This window comes from Embiotoca jacksoni, unplaced genomic scaffold, assembly GCF_022577435.1.
Source record: "Embiotoca jacksoni isolate LCO1_2020_lvr unplaced genomic scaffold, fEmbJac1.0.p SCAF_12, whole genome shotgun sequence".
NCBI lineage: Eukaryota > Metazoa > Chordata > Actinopteri > Embiotocidae > Embiotoca > Embiotoca jacksoni.
Window position 1 is genome coordinate 11,174,084 of NW_027185252.1, and position 17,612 is coordinate 11,191,695.

Sequence of the window (17,612 nt, forward strand, 5' to 3'; positions counted from 1 at the left end):
CAGCTTGGGTTTGAACTTGAGTGTAGACAGAGAGAGCAGCAGCTCACATGCCACAATGTGCTGAGCGTGGTAAAGATCAGACAAATAACGGAGACTGACATGTTGCAATTCTCTTCAACCTCAGATCAGATAAGGAGACACATCTCTAGGAAGACCTGAGGGCCTCCACATCCTCTTTGGCTGGCATGATTGGGCCTGATTGAAACTGAGCTTCAGCCTGTAAGCTTCACTTTATTATTTCAGCGATGGATGTAACACCCAGATCAATCACTCCACTTTACAATGTGATCGCTGTAAGTGGTGCTTAACAAGTGACCGCCGTTTATTTCCCAGAAGCTGTGAGAGTTATTGTAAATGTCAGCATGTAAAAGGAAAGTTAGTGATCTGACATGCTTTGACATTTTGACATACCAATGTTGGCAGGTCCACCCAAGACACAGAATAATGTTCTGTTGTGCTTCACCGGGGAGGCCTCCCGTCTCCTTTAAAGATGATACACTTTCACCACCACAAGTTCCCCGCTGTGTGTTTCAGAAATGTTTATCCCAAACGAGTCCGGCCCCCGACCCAAAGTTTGCTTAGGAGCCATGTAAGCCCTGCCAACTCTGATGAAAGAGGAGGATTTAAAAAAAAGGAAATATATTAGGCCTGGTTCAACACGTTCAGTTCGGAAGAAAAAAAAAATCTTTTACCACAATTAACTCTGACAACAATTCTCCACTGGGGGAAGCCAGCGAAATTCATAGGTTTGTGTAAATTTGTCTGTGTGTACTGTGGGGCTTTTCATGTAGCGCCACCAACAGGTCAAAGTTCGCTTGCATCCACTGAATTATCTCAACATCTGGCGGTTGGACTGACCTGAAAATAAAGACATGAGACATTAGCTGTTTCAGACATACTTTGTAATACAAGAAAACTGTAGTGCAGGTACCGATTTAAATTTCTCAAACCAAAATCCTGACAGTTGCCTTTACTGGCATGAAACAATGGAGGAGAACCAAAACATTACAGACCGCCTTACATCCCCTTTCAAACAGACGAAGAGTGAGAGTGGTAATATTCACAGTAAGTAGAGGAGAATGTAATGTTGCACTAAATTACAGTCATTGAGAGCTTGTATGGTTTGCCAGCGATCTATCACTGTCACACAGAGAGGGAGAGGGGGGAGAGAGAGCAGACAGGCGCCAGGCGCAGCAGGATCAAAGCAGGAACATACCTCAGGGAGAGAAACAGTTAACTCCATTTAACCAATTGTCCTATAGACAGACAGGCAGTCAGTGTGCTGCTGCAGGCCCAACAGCAGTTCCCATAACAGAGAGAAAAAAAACCTCTCACATATTGGGTTTCACTGAAAATGATTTGACTTGATTTGAAGAGCTGCAGAACAAGGCCAATTTGGATGGGCCTCTTCAATGGGCCCTTCACTGTCTCTTGAAAGGATTACAGACAATGAACACAAGAGACTGAAATATGGCCATAGACAATTTGATTAGAGGCCACAAGATAGAAATTTACAGTGATAATAACTCTTAGGAAGATAAAGAGCGCTGTAAATCCAAGCCTAGATAGACTTGCTACTTTTAATTAAATACGGTGACAACATATTCTGAAGCACAACTTTCCAGACGAGGCCCTGTAACAAGTGATGCCACTGTATAGTTTTTACAACAACACCAAAAAATGGTATACTATTTATTTAAATATTTGACTCTATAGTTGCAAAATCCTTCTTAATGTCCACCAGTCTAGTTTTTTTGTTTTTTTTTTTTTTTTTAGAGCAGCTGTCTGTTACTTCTGAAAACGAGGTTGATGAGAGCAGTGACAGTGATGCAAAACCGTAAAGTTGGGGACATAACACCAAAACACGAGTTGAAAGACACTAAAATGCTTTGCAGAGCTGGAGGTGGACTGTTGGGTGATCATTATCTGAGTATCAACAACACCTTTCACATTAGTCAGTTGATCCACTGCTAATATTATTTAGAGTATTTCAGGAGTTTTTAGAAGGTATTGGAAAGGTAGGTCCACATTTGACCTACCTTACATGACATGACTCCGCGCTCTGCAACGGATGAAAGGTTTACATCTGTCAAGAACCACGGCGCAATAAATGGACCACAACATTGTCATTACAAGCTTGGCCTATCAGGAACCACTTTAACCGTGTCACGTGGAAACATCTAAAAACCGATAGGCAGGCGGCAAGATGAGAGAGGAACTTGCAGCACTTCACTGAAGGAAAGGCAAGTCAGTGCGCAGCATCGGAGGGACCTCGGCAATAACACGGATCTCCTCAAGTGAAAGCAAGAAAACACAAACAGTGACGGAGAGAGCTGCAGGAAAGAAGGTTGTATGGCACCTCAATCGTGCGTGATGAATCCTGCGCAGGGATCACCGCCCTCGGTTGCTCCCGGGGATTCCACGCCAGAGGATAGCCCCGCTGGTGGCGTGAGAACAGACGAGCTGCAGCTGTCACCTGTTCGAAGATGTAAAACCAAAAGTTTAGATCTGCCTTTCAGTGTCGAGTCACTCATATCATACAAGACGCCGTGCAGACGCCTGCACTCCCCCGAGCCTGGCTCAGGCTGTGTCCGAGCGGAGGAGACCGAGTGTGCGTCACCGGGGGGACTTCATCGGTCCAAACCGGAGGAGGTGGAACTTAGCGACAAGGAGACAAGCACCTGGTTGCAGGCTCCTTACGCATCCCCTACAAGTGAGTGTCGGTTGTTCTCTTTCTTTCTTAATTCTGACAGACACGTTATTTCCAAACCTTACCGAAACTGTTTTGAGGATCTCCAAAGATTCTTGCGCAAAATAGTGACTTCAGTCATTGTGTATTATATTTTCTATCTTTTCATAAGAGCAGCTTGCGCTGATGAGGAAATTCGATGTAGAAAAAAAGCCAATGTCCTTAATTTTCATCCATTAAAAAAAAAAAAGATGAAGGGGAGGGACTTTAAAAACTTGCTTTAAACAACTTCAATAACTGCTCCGATGTGGCCTGCAGCAGCACACTGACAAATGCCTAAATTTGGTGTTTGATATTTCCCTGATTTGAATTTACTTAAGTCCATGCGTAATGCAAAAATCGAACTAGAAAAGTCATATACAGTTGTGTCACATCGATCACAAATGTTCCACAGTGATGTGACTTTCTACATCTACTTCCAGGACTTCCCAGCCCGACCGGTTGCAACCTACGGAAACACAAGAACAACAGGAAACCCAGAACTCCATTTACAACCTCTCAGCTGCTTTCACTGGAGAGGAAGTTCCGTCAGAAACAGTACCTCTCCATCGCGGAGAGAGCAGAGTTTTCCAGCTCCCTCAGCCTCACAGAGACCCAGGTCAAGATCTGGTTTCAGAACCGCAGGGCTAAAGCCAAGAGACTGCAGGAGGCCGAGTTGGAGAAGCTAAAGCTGGCCGCGAAGCCTCTGCTCCCGGCCTTCGCCTTTCCCTTCCCGTTGAGCGCACCCGTGGGCGCACCGGCACTGTACGGGTCCCTTAACGGACCGCGGCCTGCCTTACCTGTGCCAGGACTATTCACTGGACCGTATGGGATGTACTACTTGTCTTAACTCTCACTAACTTTAAGCTGCTTCGTTGGGACAGCTGCGTTTAAAAAAATGCCTTCAAACAGAAAATATTGCAAAAATGTCTATTTTATGAATCAATCTGTGAAAATTCATATTAAATCAAATCTCAATTATTTTCGTTAAAGTGAAATATATATTTTGTTGATCTGGCTGAATTTTAAAATAGTCGTTTCATTCAAGAAACAGAAGTCAGAAAAATAATTTTACTGAATTTAGATTTCTTTCCAAAAATGTCTTTGATTTTCAGTGAACAATTATTTAAAAAGGACCTCACAATAAATTATTTGTTAAGATGGTCCTTTTTTCAGTGTATCCAGTGAAATCCTTTTTTTTCCTTCTATGGTATAATTTTTTAATTCCATTTGTACTGAGCTTTTCTGTCCAGGCTGAATTATTCCGTGAGTGACATGATTATTTAAAGGCCTGTAGCTCTGGACTGAAAGCAATAACTCCTGAAGAGATGTGATTTTTGTGTATTTCCATTTCAGGAAATGTTCTCAATTTTAAAGGACCGTTTTAATTTTGGGGATATAATAAAACCGGAATCAGTAGGCCTATTTAAAGGATGACTTTGGAGACTTTCTGTATTTTTCTTAAAGTGAAAAAAATCCCATGGAAATGAGCTTAATATAAGATTTGTTTGATTTAGTTTATTCCTTTGTGCCATTGAGATCCATTGTTGTCCAAAAACTATTAAAAACACCTCACTGAGCAACACAGTTGCACTGGGTGCCATGTTTCTCCACAAGAAATAAGGGCAATACAGATTATTTAGAAACAGCTCAACATGTAACAGAGACCACTTTTGTATTTTCAGAAGTGATGGCTGTTAATATTCTGTGGAGCTGCTGGAATCAGTTCATTGCTGGATTTAGCCTTTTAACGGGCCTTAAAAAAATAAAGAATATTAGTTCTGTTTTAATCGTCTAAAACTCTGAAAATACACTGTTTTGTACAATCTGAGGGATTTAACCATTCAGTAAGAGCTCAGTCAGACAGTTTAAGAAGCTGAAGAGAATAAACGTTACCACATGCGATTGGTAAAGAGTCCCCCACAATTATGTTTAAGCCTCAAAGTATTTCAACAAAAACATACACAAAAGTATATCCATATTTACAATATTTGGGTCATTTGTAATAGCTCACAATCAACAACTCATCCAGCTGCCGTCACCCAGGTATCATGGATCAGACTATGATGTGCTCATTAGTTGTGTTTGTAATGAAATCTGTCTGTACATTGTGTTTCATCTTCAAAAACATGTTTACCTGTAGCTCTTCAGTGGTGCACAGCGACTTAACTATGCAGCATCAGGTCTTTCCAGGTGAATTTCCTACAACAATAACAACCAAACCACACAATTCCTGTTTGCAACTTCCTAATGAATTTTCTCATTTCAACACAATTGAACTATGAATCTTCTTTATATTGTCATTAGCTCAAAGGGAGAATGTTTTTGCACAGTTGTTAAAGGAGCTCTCAAGAACATTTAGTTTCATTACTAAATGTAAATAAAATTCCTTGTTTATTTTTGCAAACACTCAATGTGCTAAAAATGGCTGATAAACTCACATCAGCCATTATTGTACAGTGTATTTTTTATTTTATGGTTGAACATTTGTTTTGTACAATTATTAAAGTCTATAATGTAAATTTTCCTCTCTCATTTTTCTTCTTCAAAACAATCTTCCAGCGGACTCAAAAAAAACATCTGCATCAAAGCCTCAAACTGCACTGTGTCCTTCTTTTAAAAGGAAAATACGTGCATTTATATTTTTTTTCGTCAAACTGTCCATCAGAATGAAGCAGGTCAACAACATCCAATATAATATGGTGTACTTTGTAACCTTCCATTTGGAAACCAACATGGGAATAAAGCCTATTTTAATTTATCAGTGCAGTTGATCCTGTCTGCTGACAGGCTGGATGTCATCACAAAGGAGAAAAGTGAGATGAGAGCCACAACAACAAAAGGTATTCTTTACCAGCTAAGTTAGAACTACACACATCCTGTTTTTTTCTTGCAAAAACATTTTATTTGATGTAAGGACACATATGACAGTAAATTCATTCTGTTAAAAGGGTACAAAGTAATAAAATCTTAAAGGACAGCAAACGGAAGGCTTGACGCTGACGTTTCATTTCCTCCTGCCCCGTCGTCCTCTGAAGCCGCGGACAGAGCCGTGACCGAAGCACACGGCTGCAGGCACCCTGAGAGAGAAGAGCACGGCTGGTGAATTTAGTATCCCAGACTGTTCATTGTTTGAATCATAAAAACGGTAAGAAATAGTGTGAAAATATCAACTCGCATGCACTCGAATTATATATCCTTCCACATAAATAATAGAATGATAGTTTGCTTAACACAGACTTAAAAACATAATTGCCCAAGTTTTACTTTAAGAAGACCAAACATCTATCTTACAGCAAAAAATGTATTCTAATTTCCCAGAACCCAAAAACATCTTAAAAATGCCTGTCTCAGTCTGCTTCCCAACAGATTTGTTTAAAGACTAACCTGTAGGAGTATTGTGGTTTTTGTGGTGTGGGCTTTGTATACTCTTCGCCCTGAGCTGCTGCAGAAGGATCCTCGGTAGAGGCGGACTTTTCCATACCAGCGGCTTCTTCCTCGGACCGAAGCGTCTCCATGGATTCCCCTTGCTCGGGTTGATCGGACAGCACATTACACAAAACTTCACACACACCCTCAGACTCACACACATCATCCACTACCTCCATGGCTGAGTCCTGCTGCTGCTGCTGCTGCTGCTGTTTCTTTGTATCTCGGGTTCTATCAACAGAGATACGATTTGTAAAATACATATATAAAAACATAAGAGTATTTGACGCGAATACGATGACTTAAAACTCATTTTACTGTTTAATGGGTCAAGATGTGCTTCAAAAATATGCATTTAAAACAAGCTGTTGGAAAAAACATCATCCCGAGTTACACACTAATTTCAATAAAGCAGCAAAGCGCTTTTTAGTTTAGAACTTGACCGTTCTAAATGTTACATGTTAACAAAAGAAAATCTGAAATAAGTAAAAACAACATTTCTTCCACACTTCAAGAATGTGTCCAAAAAAAAAAAAAAAATCATTTCAAAGGCACAAGTCATTTTTATCCAACACAAGCTCACCTCAACTGAAATCATGCATAGAGTCATGTTTCTACTAAAACCTTGCTGCCACCTAGTGGACAAAATGTAGATGGCGCAGTCTCACCCTCTGTCCTTTTTAGGTTTGTCAAATCTGAAGTCTGGAGGATATTTGTGAATTCTTATGAGGTGGTCCTTCCTGTGTTTACTCATCCTGAACTTCTGTCCACAGCCCTCCACCAAACACTGGTACTGAAAGTGTGAAAGAAGCGTCAGCAGAATTTTCTCCTTAAAAGCTTTGGTGTTTATCTTAAACAATGCATGAAGGATTTTCTTTTAGATGCAGTTTTTTTTGTTTGTTTTTGGCTCAGAGTTTAAGAGGATGTGCACCAAACGGCAGCGATGACAGGAGTGTGTATTTTACCCAAGGACTCACCATGTCTTGCCTCTGGGCGAGGATGGTGAAGAGGGAGTCGTGCCACTCCTGAATGTGAATGTCTAGCAGTCGGGCACTCGGCAGGGAGCGACGGCAGGAGCAGCACACGTGTCTGTGGAGGGAGTTGTAGTGGTGCTCGTACTCCTCCAGCGTACTGAAGACTGAACTGCAGCCAGAGATGTGACAGGCAAACTCCGACACACTGAGAGGGGACAAGAGGAGGAAGGTTGACTGACCGGCTGACCCAACGCTGACGTCACACCGGGCGGAAATTTGAGAAAAGGAAAATCAACCACTTGTGGGAAAAAAAAGAAGAAAAAAAAAAGATAATTTCTGGCGGAAATTTGTGGTTTGATGGTTTGTTTCTCCCCCGATTCCCTGAGAGGAGCGGTCAATTAGGACGCCACAGCTGTTATTGTAGCACATTTATGGAAGAATTTAGTGCAGAAAACAAAGATATCAATTTGTTAACAAACAGTAGCCACAAAAATATCTAAATACTGATAAAATGATCAAATTTAATTTCTGTTCTATTCAGTTCGAGAAAACTTCCAGCAGTTCATGTTTTTTTTTTCTTTTACAACGAATCAGTAAAGCTGATTGATAGAAAATGTATCACCAAATATTTTGATCATCAATTTATGGTTTTGAGTCATTTTTTCTTAAATGAAAATATAACTGCTTCAAGATGTGAACATTGTATGGTTCTTTTCGTGGTACCAAACTAAATATGTTTGGATTGTGGATTATTCGGGAAACACTGATTTATATTCTTCACCGATTTCCACAAAACTGAAGATTTCGTGGAAACCTGATTTATCAAAAAGCTGAATTCAGCTTTTGTTCATTATCTGACAGTTTAAAGGCTGATTGAGAAAATAATAAGACAGATTGATTTGATAATGAAACTAATTGTTAGTTGCAGCCCTAATAATTAGCTTGTAAAATTATGCACGACACAAACTACTTCTAGCAGAGACACGAGTTCATACCTGAGTGCTGGCTTGTCCTCTGCGTCGCAGATGTCCAGGTCTTGCAGGTACATGTGTCTGTGGACGTCTCCGTCCTGTGAACAGCAGTCAGCATGTTACAGCGGGAAGTCTTTTCAGTGACGGGTCGGCTCGTTTGTTGCTGTTACCTCAAAGATCTCGTGGTCTTTGTGAAGACGGACGAGCTGCGGCGTGAAGCTGAACGGGTGTCCCTCCTCGTCCTCACTCTGTCCCTCAACGTCCCGTCTCCGCTCCTGCTGCTGCTGCTCTGCGGCTCCCGTCGGACAGTCTTCAGTGCGGCTTCTTACTGAAACCTTTCCCGCCGTCAGCGGTTCGACCGGCGGCTGCAGCATTGCTCTCATGCTCTCTTTCTGCTCTTTACCGCAAAGTTAAAAGTCTGACTGCGTCCGAAGGAATTGTCTGTTTTGGTTTAAATTGGCGCGGGTTGATGACGTCAGGCAGGGTTCTCGTTATTTTTGTCAAAATAAAAAAAAAAGGTGCGATACCGCCACCAACTGGCCAAACTCAGCATTGGCGTTGAATCCACTACGAGCGGTGCCCGAAGTTAAATTGATTTTTGTTATGATTTTAAAAGCTGTTCCGTGTTTTACTTTATGTTTTGTTGTCCTTCTGGATGCAAAGTTCCTCAAAAAAACGGAACTGAGAGTCAGTTTCACGTTTCAATTGTAAAAGAGGACATTAGAGCAAAGCCTACAATTCTACCAATTTACCATTAGATGGTGACATATGTCTCAATGGGTTTTGCTTCCGTCAGCTCAATGAACATTTATTTGATAAACTTTTGGAAATTTTCACATAATTTAAAAAAAAAAAAAAAAAAGACAAAAACTCTGTCGCATTTGAACTAGATAGCCTATACCGCCTCTTGTGAACTTGTGAGAATAATTACGACGATGCCAACATTAAGACCAACACAGGCAGAGCTTATTCTTTTTCAATAAACTGCAAAAATAACTTTCTAGGCGTTTTAGTTTCTTCTCTTTGTCTGTCTCAGCATCCCACATTTCATAGGCTATATATTTGTGTAAGACCGCTGTTGAACCTTTTACAGGGTTTTTGTGACTCGTGGTTTCTCGGCTTCAATTGGTAATTCTCAGGATATTACACAGCAGAGAGGGCGGAGAGCTGCATTTTCCTTCAGACTGCAAGGCACACAATGACAGAGTCCGTGCGGTAGAGCAACATGTCACAGACTGGATATTTTATATGGATATTTTTCTCCTCATGGGGTGAGTAGCTGTTCTTTCTTTCTTTCTTTCTTTCTTTCTTTCTTTCTTTCTTTCTTTCTTTCTTTCTTTCTTTCTTTCTTTCTTTGTCTCATAAATCTTTTCTAATACTTGCAGGAATAATTGCGGCCAATGTGAGGACTCTGCCTCATGTTATAAAGTACCAAACAGTTAAACCCCAGAGGCTGAAAGATTCGTCTCTTATTAATAATGCTGCTACACATAAGGTAACACACACACTCTTCTGTACTGTTGAATCACTTTATTTAACATCGTTTAAATCTTTGGAAGGCTGCATTAAAGTCTTTTGTCTTCCTGTTTTGTGTGTGAATAGAAGTACCCTGATGTACTCCAGTACTCTGTGAGGATTGCAGGGAAAAACTACACTCTGCACCTGGAAAAGAACAAGTGAGACAACCTGAAACATCCATTTATGTTTTGAACAGTGTTTTTTTGGTGAAGGCTGTGCATGGTTCTCATATTCTGTACTGTCAATATTATTGACATAAAAAACTCTTTTCTTTTCAGAGATCTTGTCGGGAAAAACTTTTCTGTGACACATTACTCTGATCAGGGCATCCAAGTCTCAACTACTCCAGATCTTGGAGTATGTAGCTTTTCATTCTTTCATTTATATTTGTTAAGTGTGTGAGAAGGATGTATTATACAAAATTTAGATTAGTCTTTTTTGTGAGCACGAACAAGATACATCTTAAAATTCAGTGAAGAAGGCAGGATATCCTGTCCCACCTGCCATCCCAGTTTCAGCGGTTTTGTGTCATTTCATTTCTAGTAAAGGAAATAACTGATGTGATCATTTTGTTGCCAGTCTAAAAGTCCTGGTTTTGAACTGTTCAATAGAAGATTTTTGTAAAACACATATCTTCCATGAGAAGTGGATCTTTAAACTTGACCCACTTATCATTACAGTAGTCAGTAGCCAAACTAATTTAATCGGCATTTGGCTATTAATTTGCTACAGATCACAGTCATCTCCATCATGTACCTATCAAGTCACATTAAGGACATTTCATACAGTACATGCCAGTATTTCCTGCTTATTTCAAAATATCAGAAGACATTTACGAAATGTAAGTTTCTCAACTACAGCAGTTCTTGAATTAAGGAACTTAACGTAAAGATTGTCATTTCCTCTGGTCACAACACATATCGTACAATATATATATATGTAAGTTATACTCTGTATTTCTCAAATTAGGACTCATTTTGACTGGCTATATTTTGAAGATTAATGAAAACCAAATCTCTCTTTGGATGTCTGTTCAGGTTCACTGCTACTACCATGGGCACATTGTGGGAGTAGAAGACTCCTCTGCCAGCATTGGACTGTGCTCAGGAATAAAGTGAGTAATGCAGCTGGTGAATTTCTCGTTCATATTTTAGCTGTAATTACAAAATGGAAGTGTTAAATTTAATTAAACACATGATGATATGGGACTGTAAGTCTCCAACCGCGACTCATGACCAGCGTGTCCAATCCAAAGAGGGGATGTGTCCCTCAGCATCCATGTCCTCCATCACAATGACCTACATGTCAGGGTCATTAAGGTGGAAGGGACACCAAGAGAGTTATGTGATCAGTTTACCGCTGTCCCCTCTAAAACTCTTGTGTTGCCCTGCAGGGGTTTCTTACGTCTCCAGGATCAGACGTACCTTATTGAACCTCTGGCCGGTCCCGAGGCGGGACAGCCGGACGCCGGACAGAGCTCTGAAGCACACAGCGACGAGGGTCTTCATGCTGTTTACAACTACAAACACCTGAGAAGGAAGAGGAGCTCCTGTTCCCATGGAAACACAACCACTTTCTATGATCATGGAGCTCGTCCGTCTGGACTGTTCCGGCTCAGCAGTCTGGTAAAGAAACACAGCATGGACATGGCTTCGAAGACTACAGCTGATATATTTGGAACAAGACTGCTAATATTTTACCATGCATTCATGCAACTGACACATTTATGCAAAAAAAAAAAACAAGCTCTAAATTATCACAATGCACAGTTCTATATCAATAATTCAGTTTTTGCATGTTTCCCTTACAACATGAAACCAGCTAAAAAAAAAAGAGGCAAAATTATTTTAGAAATGACAAAATTTTATTATATCATATTTTAATGTATAAAGTCATATGCTTCCATGAAAATATCTCAGTAGGATGATTGTAATGTGCATTTTGTTGCTACAGTACAGCATGTTCTCGCTCTAAAAGCATCTAAACAGTCAAACAGTAAAACTACTTGAAAACAGTCTCAATTATTGGGGATAGTAAACTCCCTCAAACTAAACCAATAAATATAAACACGTGTTTAATATTGTTAATATCTTCCACCTTTTGTGTTACTCAGAAAAGCAGAGCCCAGACCAAAGACCGTACTGTGATACCAAGGACGGTGGAGCTGGTTGTTGTGGTCGACCACACTGAGGTTTGATCTCCTGTCTTTCACTGAGTCTGTTACTGCAGGTGAGATTTGTTGGTTGTATTCCTAATTTAAATACTAATCTCTTTTAGTACAAGAAGTTTGGCAGTAAGAAGACAATAGAGGCCAGAGCACTGGAAATAGCAAACCATGTGGACAAGGTACGTCTGTTTCTCTGTGAATTAAATGATTCAAACTGATGAGTGTTTTGCTCAGTATAGAAAAAGAAACATTTGTAGCACTTCATCAATCTTTACTTTCACTCTGGATCACATTCAGGAAATCTGTCCTGATACTTTGTTCTGACTGGAATCTGACCAATAAAAGGAAGGAGAAGTTCTGTCGCTGTGAAAATCTAACTTTAACTGTGAATCTTCACACCAAAGCTGAAAATGTTCACACATAATCCACAATCCACTTTGCATACCCTGAGACATGAATGCATCAGACCCAACAGTGATTTCCTGTCATTGAAATATAGGTTCTGTGGTTTGTGCCATTACATGATTTACACATTCAGAAAAACTGAGTTTAACTGCTCTGTTTCAGTTGTATCGCCCCGTGGGTGTTCGCGTGATGCTGGTCGGTCTGGATATCTGGTCGTACAAAGATCAGATAGAAGTCAGCACCAACCCTGAGCTCACTCTTGTTCGCTTCCTCGACTGGCGTCAGCGGAGCCTGCTGCCGAAGACCAAGCATGACAATGCACAGTTCATTACGTAAGATGCTGCTGTTTTAACTCTCCACTTAAATGATGATATCAGGATGATGTCTGAACTGTTAGAGTGGATGTCTCAACATTTTACCTCATCTTTATTCAGAGGTGTGGACTTTGATGGCTCCACTGTCGGCTTAGCAAACACCAATGCAATGTGCACTTCTAACTCTGGAGCTGTCAATGAGGTAATTATACTTCAATATTTACTTATTTTCATGCAAAAATGTGGAAATTAATAGGTAATTAAAGGGAATTATGTTTACTATGCACACAGGACCATAACACTAACTCGATAGGAGTGGCCTCTACTATTGCACATGAGATGGGTCACAACCTGGGTTTGTCCCACGATACTGAAAACTGCGTCTGTGGCTCCTTCACATCCAAAAAAGGCTGCATCATGGCTGAGAGTGTCGGGTAAGCTTAGTTTCTGACGTGCACGTAAACCCCCAAATATACAAATCTTAAACCCAAAGTAAAGCTAGTGTTTTCTTTCTCTCGTCCTATTCTTGTTACTTCTCCCTGTAGAATTGTGTATCCAGAGCTGTTCAGCAGCTGCAGTCAGCAGCAGCTCAACAGGTTCTTGGAGGAGATCAACCCTGCCTGTCTGGTGGACACTCCCACCACTGATCGCATCTATGGGGGACAAGTGTGTGGAAATGCTTTTCTAGAGCCCGGAGAAGAGTGCGACTGTGGCACTGTAGAGGTTTGTACATGCGACACCCAAAGAGTTTGCATGCATATAAGCAAATCACACACAGGACACTAAATTTTCATATTCTGCATCCCTCTGTCTGCCACATAGGAATGCAAGAATCCCTGCTGCAATGCCACCACCTGTCAACTGAAGGCAGGAGCTCAGTGTGCAGAGGGAGAGTGCTGCCAGAACTGCCAAGTAAGTACTACTCGCTGTGTCCTCTCTAGACAAGTGAAGTCACACTGATACTAATTAAGTTACAGTATAACTAGAAATGGTGTGACCGCGCCGTCTGGCTGGTTATGTGTGAGTTTATGTATTTCAGTAGTCGGTACATCACCATCTGTGTTTCTCTCTGATCTGCAGCTGAAACCGACAGGCAGCGTCTGCCGACCAAAGGCAGGGGCCTGCGACCTGGCAGAGTACTGCTCTGGCTTCTCCGCCTCCTGTCCGACTGACGCCTACACCCAAAATGGCTTGTCTTGCAACCGCGGGAAAGGATACTGCTACAATGGACAATGTCCTTCACGCCAGGAACACTGCAAGAGACTCTGGGGACCAGGTAAAACACCAGTGACTGACAGTTTGATTTAGATATGCTCTGACTCTGATACATCATGCCTCATAAAGCCGTCTTGTTATGATTGTGTTCAGATGCTGGCGTAGCTGCAGATGCTTGTTTCTACCAGTATGGAAACTGCAGAAAGACACTGTTTAGCCAGAGATGCTCCAGCCGGTATGTAATCAAAAGCCAAAACAGCACTGCAACGGTGCATATTAAAAAGGTGGAACTGTTAGTTTTTGAAATAGATTTTGTGGGTATCGGTTACAGAGATCAATCCTGTGGGACGCTCTTCTGCTCTGGAGGATGGGAGTTCCCAGTGACATCCAGGAAGTCCTTTTACAAACTAGGAAATGGTGACATGTGCAATGAGGCTACAATGAACCCTGAAGATAACTACCCCGCAGATCTGGGCATGGTACCTACTGGCACCAAGTGTGGCAGCAACATGGTAAGAAAACAGCTGGTGACAGTCGGTGTGATCAAAACCTCCACGTATTGCAAACCTGTGAACAGGATCAGTGTCCTCACGGTGTCTTTATCTGTCCTTCAGGTTTGTTACAATCAACGGTGTCAAGACATCAAGAACGTAAAAGTGTACGGAACAAATGACTGTTCTGCTAAATGCAACAACCGTGGGGTGAGTACTTTGTTGAAATCTCAACACTTTGGAGTGCCGTGATAACATAACTGACTGAGAGTGTGATCTCTGACAGGTTTGCAACCATGAGAGGAAGTGTCACTGCGATCCTGGCTGGGCTCCACCTTTCTGTGCCATGCAGCAGTCAGAGCTGCCTGAAGGTATTGTACTTGTAATGTCCTCCCATGCACATGTGCACACTGACAGTCAGAGTCTGTGTAGCTGCCTCTGTACATGCTTGACCTTTTAGCAACCATAATTTACACATGACTCTTATGCTCTGTATTTCACCATAGTTTAATACTTGGATTAGGTATCTCATGGACCCTGAAACAATTGTGCTCTGTTCCGATGAGTGCAAGCACACACTGATTTAGTGGAATTTCCCTACAAATGCCTGTACAATTGTCTGTACAAATGCCGTAATGATGTTACAGTGAATTTTGTTTCCTAAGCAGTTGACGTATGTTGTTGCATGCTCATCTTTCTGCAATAAAAGTGTAATCTGTTCTGTTTTGTGTGTGTGTGTGTGTGTGTGTGTGTGTGTGTGTGTGTGTGTGTGTGTGTGTGTGTGTGTAGAGTCGAACCTGGTTGTGTTTATTGTGTCACTGGCGGTCGGCTTACTCCTGCTGTTGGTCCTGGTTATCGGGACGTTAATGTGCTGCATCAGAAAAAGGCGACCTGCAAAGAGGTACAGAAAGATGTTGCTCTTTTCAGATCACTTTGTACATTAAGACACTTAACCAAACACCATAATCTTGTCCATCTTTAATTTGAGCTCCTGTGTGTATATTTCTTTGTAGATGCCTATCATCTACCTCAGGACAATCCAACCCGTTGTTTCGGTCAAGCAGTTCACGAGGCAGCCCTCGTCTCCGGCCCACACACATCAGCCAGCCTACGTTTTTGGAGTCGTCGGCCACTCGAGTTTGTAAACCCCTGTTCTCTACTGCCGTCAGACCACAGGCTGGAGCAGCGAAGCCCAGCAGAGCAGCTCCAGAGGTGAGCTTCCATTTCGATAAAACAGCTTCGGCACCAGAGAGCACTGAGTGTCGCACACTGACACTGTATGCGTTAGCTTTTTTTTTTTTTTTTTTATCTTGTATCGATACCTTTGACGTGAAATTTCCATTTGTAGGAATGCAACTTTGCATCTCAAGCCATGTCAACGTGGTAATTAATTTTTAGTGACTGGAACATATTTGAAGCTACAGAAACAGCAAATATGTGCCTGCTGAAGTGTCCCTGAGCCACACGCTGACAACCACAGTGTGATTCTGCATCATAAACAGGCTGTTATTGTATTTAAGCTGCAAAAACCACTAAGAATTCAGATGCTTTTGCTTCCACTTATCTGAGTTTTTTTTCTCTTTACAGCCACCCAAGAAATTGCCATCTGTGCCTCAGCCATCAACGATACAACAGGTAAGCAGATCTGCTCTGACCTTAGTTTATATGTAACATTATTGATATGTAGAATTGCAGACTACTGTGTTTCATTTCGTAAATTCATGTTTTTCTTTAGGCTATAAGGCCATTCATGCACCCATCAACTCTGTTGAAGAATCCAATCTGTACTGAGGTAAAATTGCACAATCAATTTGGTGACATCCCTTATTTTATTTTTTTTTACTGTTGGCTTTGAAAAATGATGCATAAATTGTTGTTATAATGTTTTTTTGGTCTCTTTTTTTTTTGTCAGAGAAAGCCGCTACCTCCATCCAGACCTCTGCCACCACTTGCAACAAAACCAGTAAGGAACATTACAAGTGGCGTTATAAAAGCTACACTTTTTTCCACATATTTGACTGTCCTTGCCTTTGCTGCCTGTTTATAATATGGACATTCTCCATCTTAGATCATGAAGCCAAAGCCTCCAATGCCTCCAATGAAGCCGAAGCCCTCTGCAGTCCTGTCCTCACTGCCACACACTCAGCTGGTAAGTGTTCAGACAGCGGCAAGAGACAACCAGACTTTCCTAAAACCTCCGAATCCCAGCGGTCAGCCTTCAGACATTGTTAATGTTATTCACAGCATTCACGTTTCAAAAGGCTGGAACGTGAATGTCTGTGGTTTTTGGAGTCATCCCAACATAGCAGTGTAATGAACAAGCAGTGGCTCACTGTTAGTGAGTCAGTAAACTCATAAACCTCTCCTGGCCACCACTGAATAGCTAAGACACTGACACAAGTGAAATAAAGACACAAGAGAGCAGTTGTGTTAAGAGACGCTTATCTGAAGTATGTGTGCTAACAGTATTTGTTTGCTTTTGCAGCTCGCAGGGAGATCTGCGCTGATGCCCCCCAACAGGCCCAGATGACAGAGGGAATAATTCATCTTGGAGTAAACACTGAGATCCTCTGACAGTGGACGTTGTCTTTGTCCCAACTAGAAGGACAGAGAAGGAGACGCTCGTCCGTTTTAAAGTGGAAACGAGATCCACGAGAGACCAGCAAAGTCTCGTGACAGCTTTTCTGTCCCTCGTGGACTCCCGGAGGATTACCACTGTCTGTGTCTTGCTTATATAGGCCTTCTGTATGTTGATGAAAACCTGAAGCCATGATCGACAGACTCTACTTCTGTGCTTTCTGAATGACAAATGGCGATGCTGCCATGATGATTTTTTTAAGGGATATATCTCTCTGCCTTGATCCTGGGATATGTGAACACTTTATGAGACAACTGCACTATCAATGCTGTAACTGTTTTACTAACAGTTACTCTTCCCTCACATGGTTTTGGTACTGCCTTTCTCGGAAATAATGTTGTTAAGGGATTTTAAAACGTGTCATCAACATGGGCACTTTACAGATTTTTTTTTTTTTTTTAAATCAACAATATTTTACATACCTTTTCTTTTCTTTTTGTACTAACTGATGTATGCTTGACTTTGTGGGACTGAATTATTCCAGCAGCTGCTTTATTTGTGTGCTGACTTGATACATGTTGATTGTAATTATTCAAGGGATTTTTTTTTTTAATTTTTTTTTTTATTGATTATTCTATGCAGCAGACATGATCACACAGTCCTTCATGCCAATGATTCTTACAATTGCCTTGATTTGTCCTGCAAACTCTGAGCACAGAATGTTCTTATTTATTGAGATTTTCCTTTGTTCCTGTAAAAAAAAAAAAAAAAAAAAAAAAAAAAAAAAGGTGCTTGCAATAAACGTGAATGACGACCATAAAT

The 17,612-nt window shown here is 41.3% G+C and overlaps 3 protein-coding genes across 3 annotated transcripts; 2 read left to right on the plus strand and 1 right to left on the minus strand.

Moving 5' to 3' along the window:
- The first annotated feature begins 2,249 nt into the window (after nt 1-2,249).
- Nucleotides 2,250-5,257, plus strand: msx3 (muscle segment homeobox 3). The gene is made up of 2 exons (XM_069144771.1): nt 2,250-2,713; nt 3,172-5,257. Exons 1-2 carry the CDS (start codon nt 2,353-2,355, stop codon nt 3,576-3,578), a joined length of 768 nt encoding a protein of 255 aa, XP_069000872.1. The 5' UTR covers nt 2,250-2,352; the 3' UTR covers nt 3,579-5,257.
- Nucleotides 5,258-5,620: 363 nt separating this feature from the next.
- On the minus strand, nt 5,621-8,556 carry znf511 (zinc finger protein 511). The gene is made up of 6 exons (XM_069144770.1): nt 8,273-8,556; nt 8,127-8,200; nt 7,135-7,336; nt 6,826-6,950; nt 6,116-6,388; nt 5,621-5,808 (listed from the first exon to the last, which is right to left on the minus strand). The coding sequence occupies exons 1-6, from the start codon at nt 8,483-8,485 to the stop codon at nt 5,736-5,738; spliced, it is 960 nt and encodes a 319-aa protein (XP_069000871.1). The 5' UTR covers nt 8,486-8,556; the 3' UTR covers nt 5,621-5,735.
- Nucleotides 8,557-9,283: 727 nt separating this feature from the next.
- adam8a (ADAM metallopeptidase domain 8a) lies at nt 9,284-17,564 on the plus strand. Its single transcript, XM_069144772.1, has 25 exons — nt 9,284-9,373; nt 9,488-9,597; nt 9,705-9,778; nt 9,899-9,977; nt 10,658-10,734; nt 11,014-11,245; nt 11,734-11,811; nt 11,898-11,966; nt 12,355-12,524; nt 12,627-12,708; nt 12,798-12,940; nt 13,052-13,229; nt 13,329-13,418; nt 13,587-13,782; nt 13,875-13,956; nt 14,053-14,233; nt 14,336-14,422; nt 14,499-14,583; nt 15,002-15,113; nt 15,226-15,424; nt 15,800-15,847; nt 15,948-16,004; nt 16,125-16,175; nt 16,281-16,361; nt 16,698-17,564. Exons 1-25 carry the CDS (start codon nt 9,328-9,330, stop codon nt 16,740-16,742), a joined length of 2,652 nt encoding a protein of 883 aa, XP_069000873.1. The 5' UTR covers nt 9,284-9,327; the 3' UTR covers nt 16,743-17,564.
- The last annotated feature ends 48 nt before the right edge of the window (nt 17,565-17,612 follow it).

What these genes read in the sequence shown, in the direction of transcription:
- adam8a (XM_069144772.1), top strand. Translation starts at nt 9,328, where the DNA reads ATGTCACAGACTGGATATTTTATATGGATATTTTTCTCCTCATGGG. An exon ending in GCAGTCAGAGCTGCCTGAAG is followed by an intron (nt 14,584 to 15,001) that starts GTATTGTACTTG and finishes GTGTGTGTGTAG; the next exon opens with AGTCGAACCTGGTTGTGTTT. An exon ending in CACTGCCACACACTCAGCTG is followed by an intron (nt 16,362 to 16,697) that starts GTAAGTGTTCAG and finishes TTGCTTTTGCAG; the next exon opens with CTCGCAGGGAGATCTGCGCT.
- znf511 (XM_069144770.1), bottom strand. Translation starts at nt 8,485, where the DNA reads ATGAGAGCAATGCTGCAGCCGCCGGTCGAACCGCTGACGGCGGGAAAG. An exon ending in AAGACCACGAGATCTTTGAG is followed by an intron (nt 8,201 to 8,272) that starts GTAACAGCAACA and finishes TGCTGTTCACAG; the next exon opens with GACGGAGACGTCCACAGACA. An exon ending in GAGGACAAGCCAGCACTCAG is followed by an intron (nt 7,337 to 8,126) that starts GTATGAACTCGT and finishes GTCCCCTCTCAG; the next exon opens with TGTGTCGGAGTTTGCCTGTC.
- msx3 (XM_069144771.1), top strand. Translation starts at nt 2,353, where the DNA reads ATGGCACCTCAATCGTGCGTGATGAATCCTGCGCAGGGATCACCGCCC. An exon ending in TCCTTACGCATCCCCTACAA is followed by an intron (nt 2,714 to 3,171) that starts GTGAGTGTCGGT and finishes ATCTACTTCCAG; the next exon opens with GACTTCCCAGCCCGACCGGT.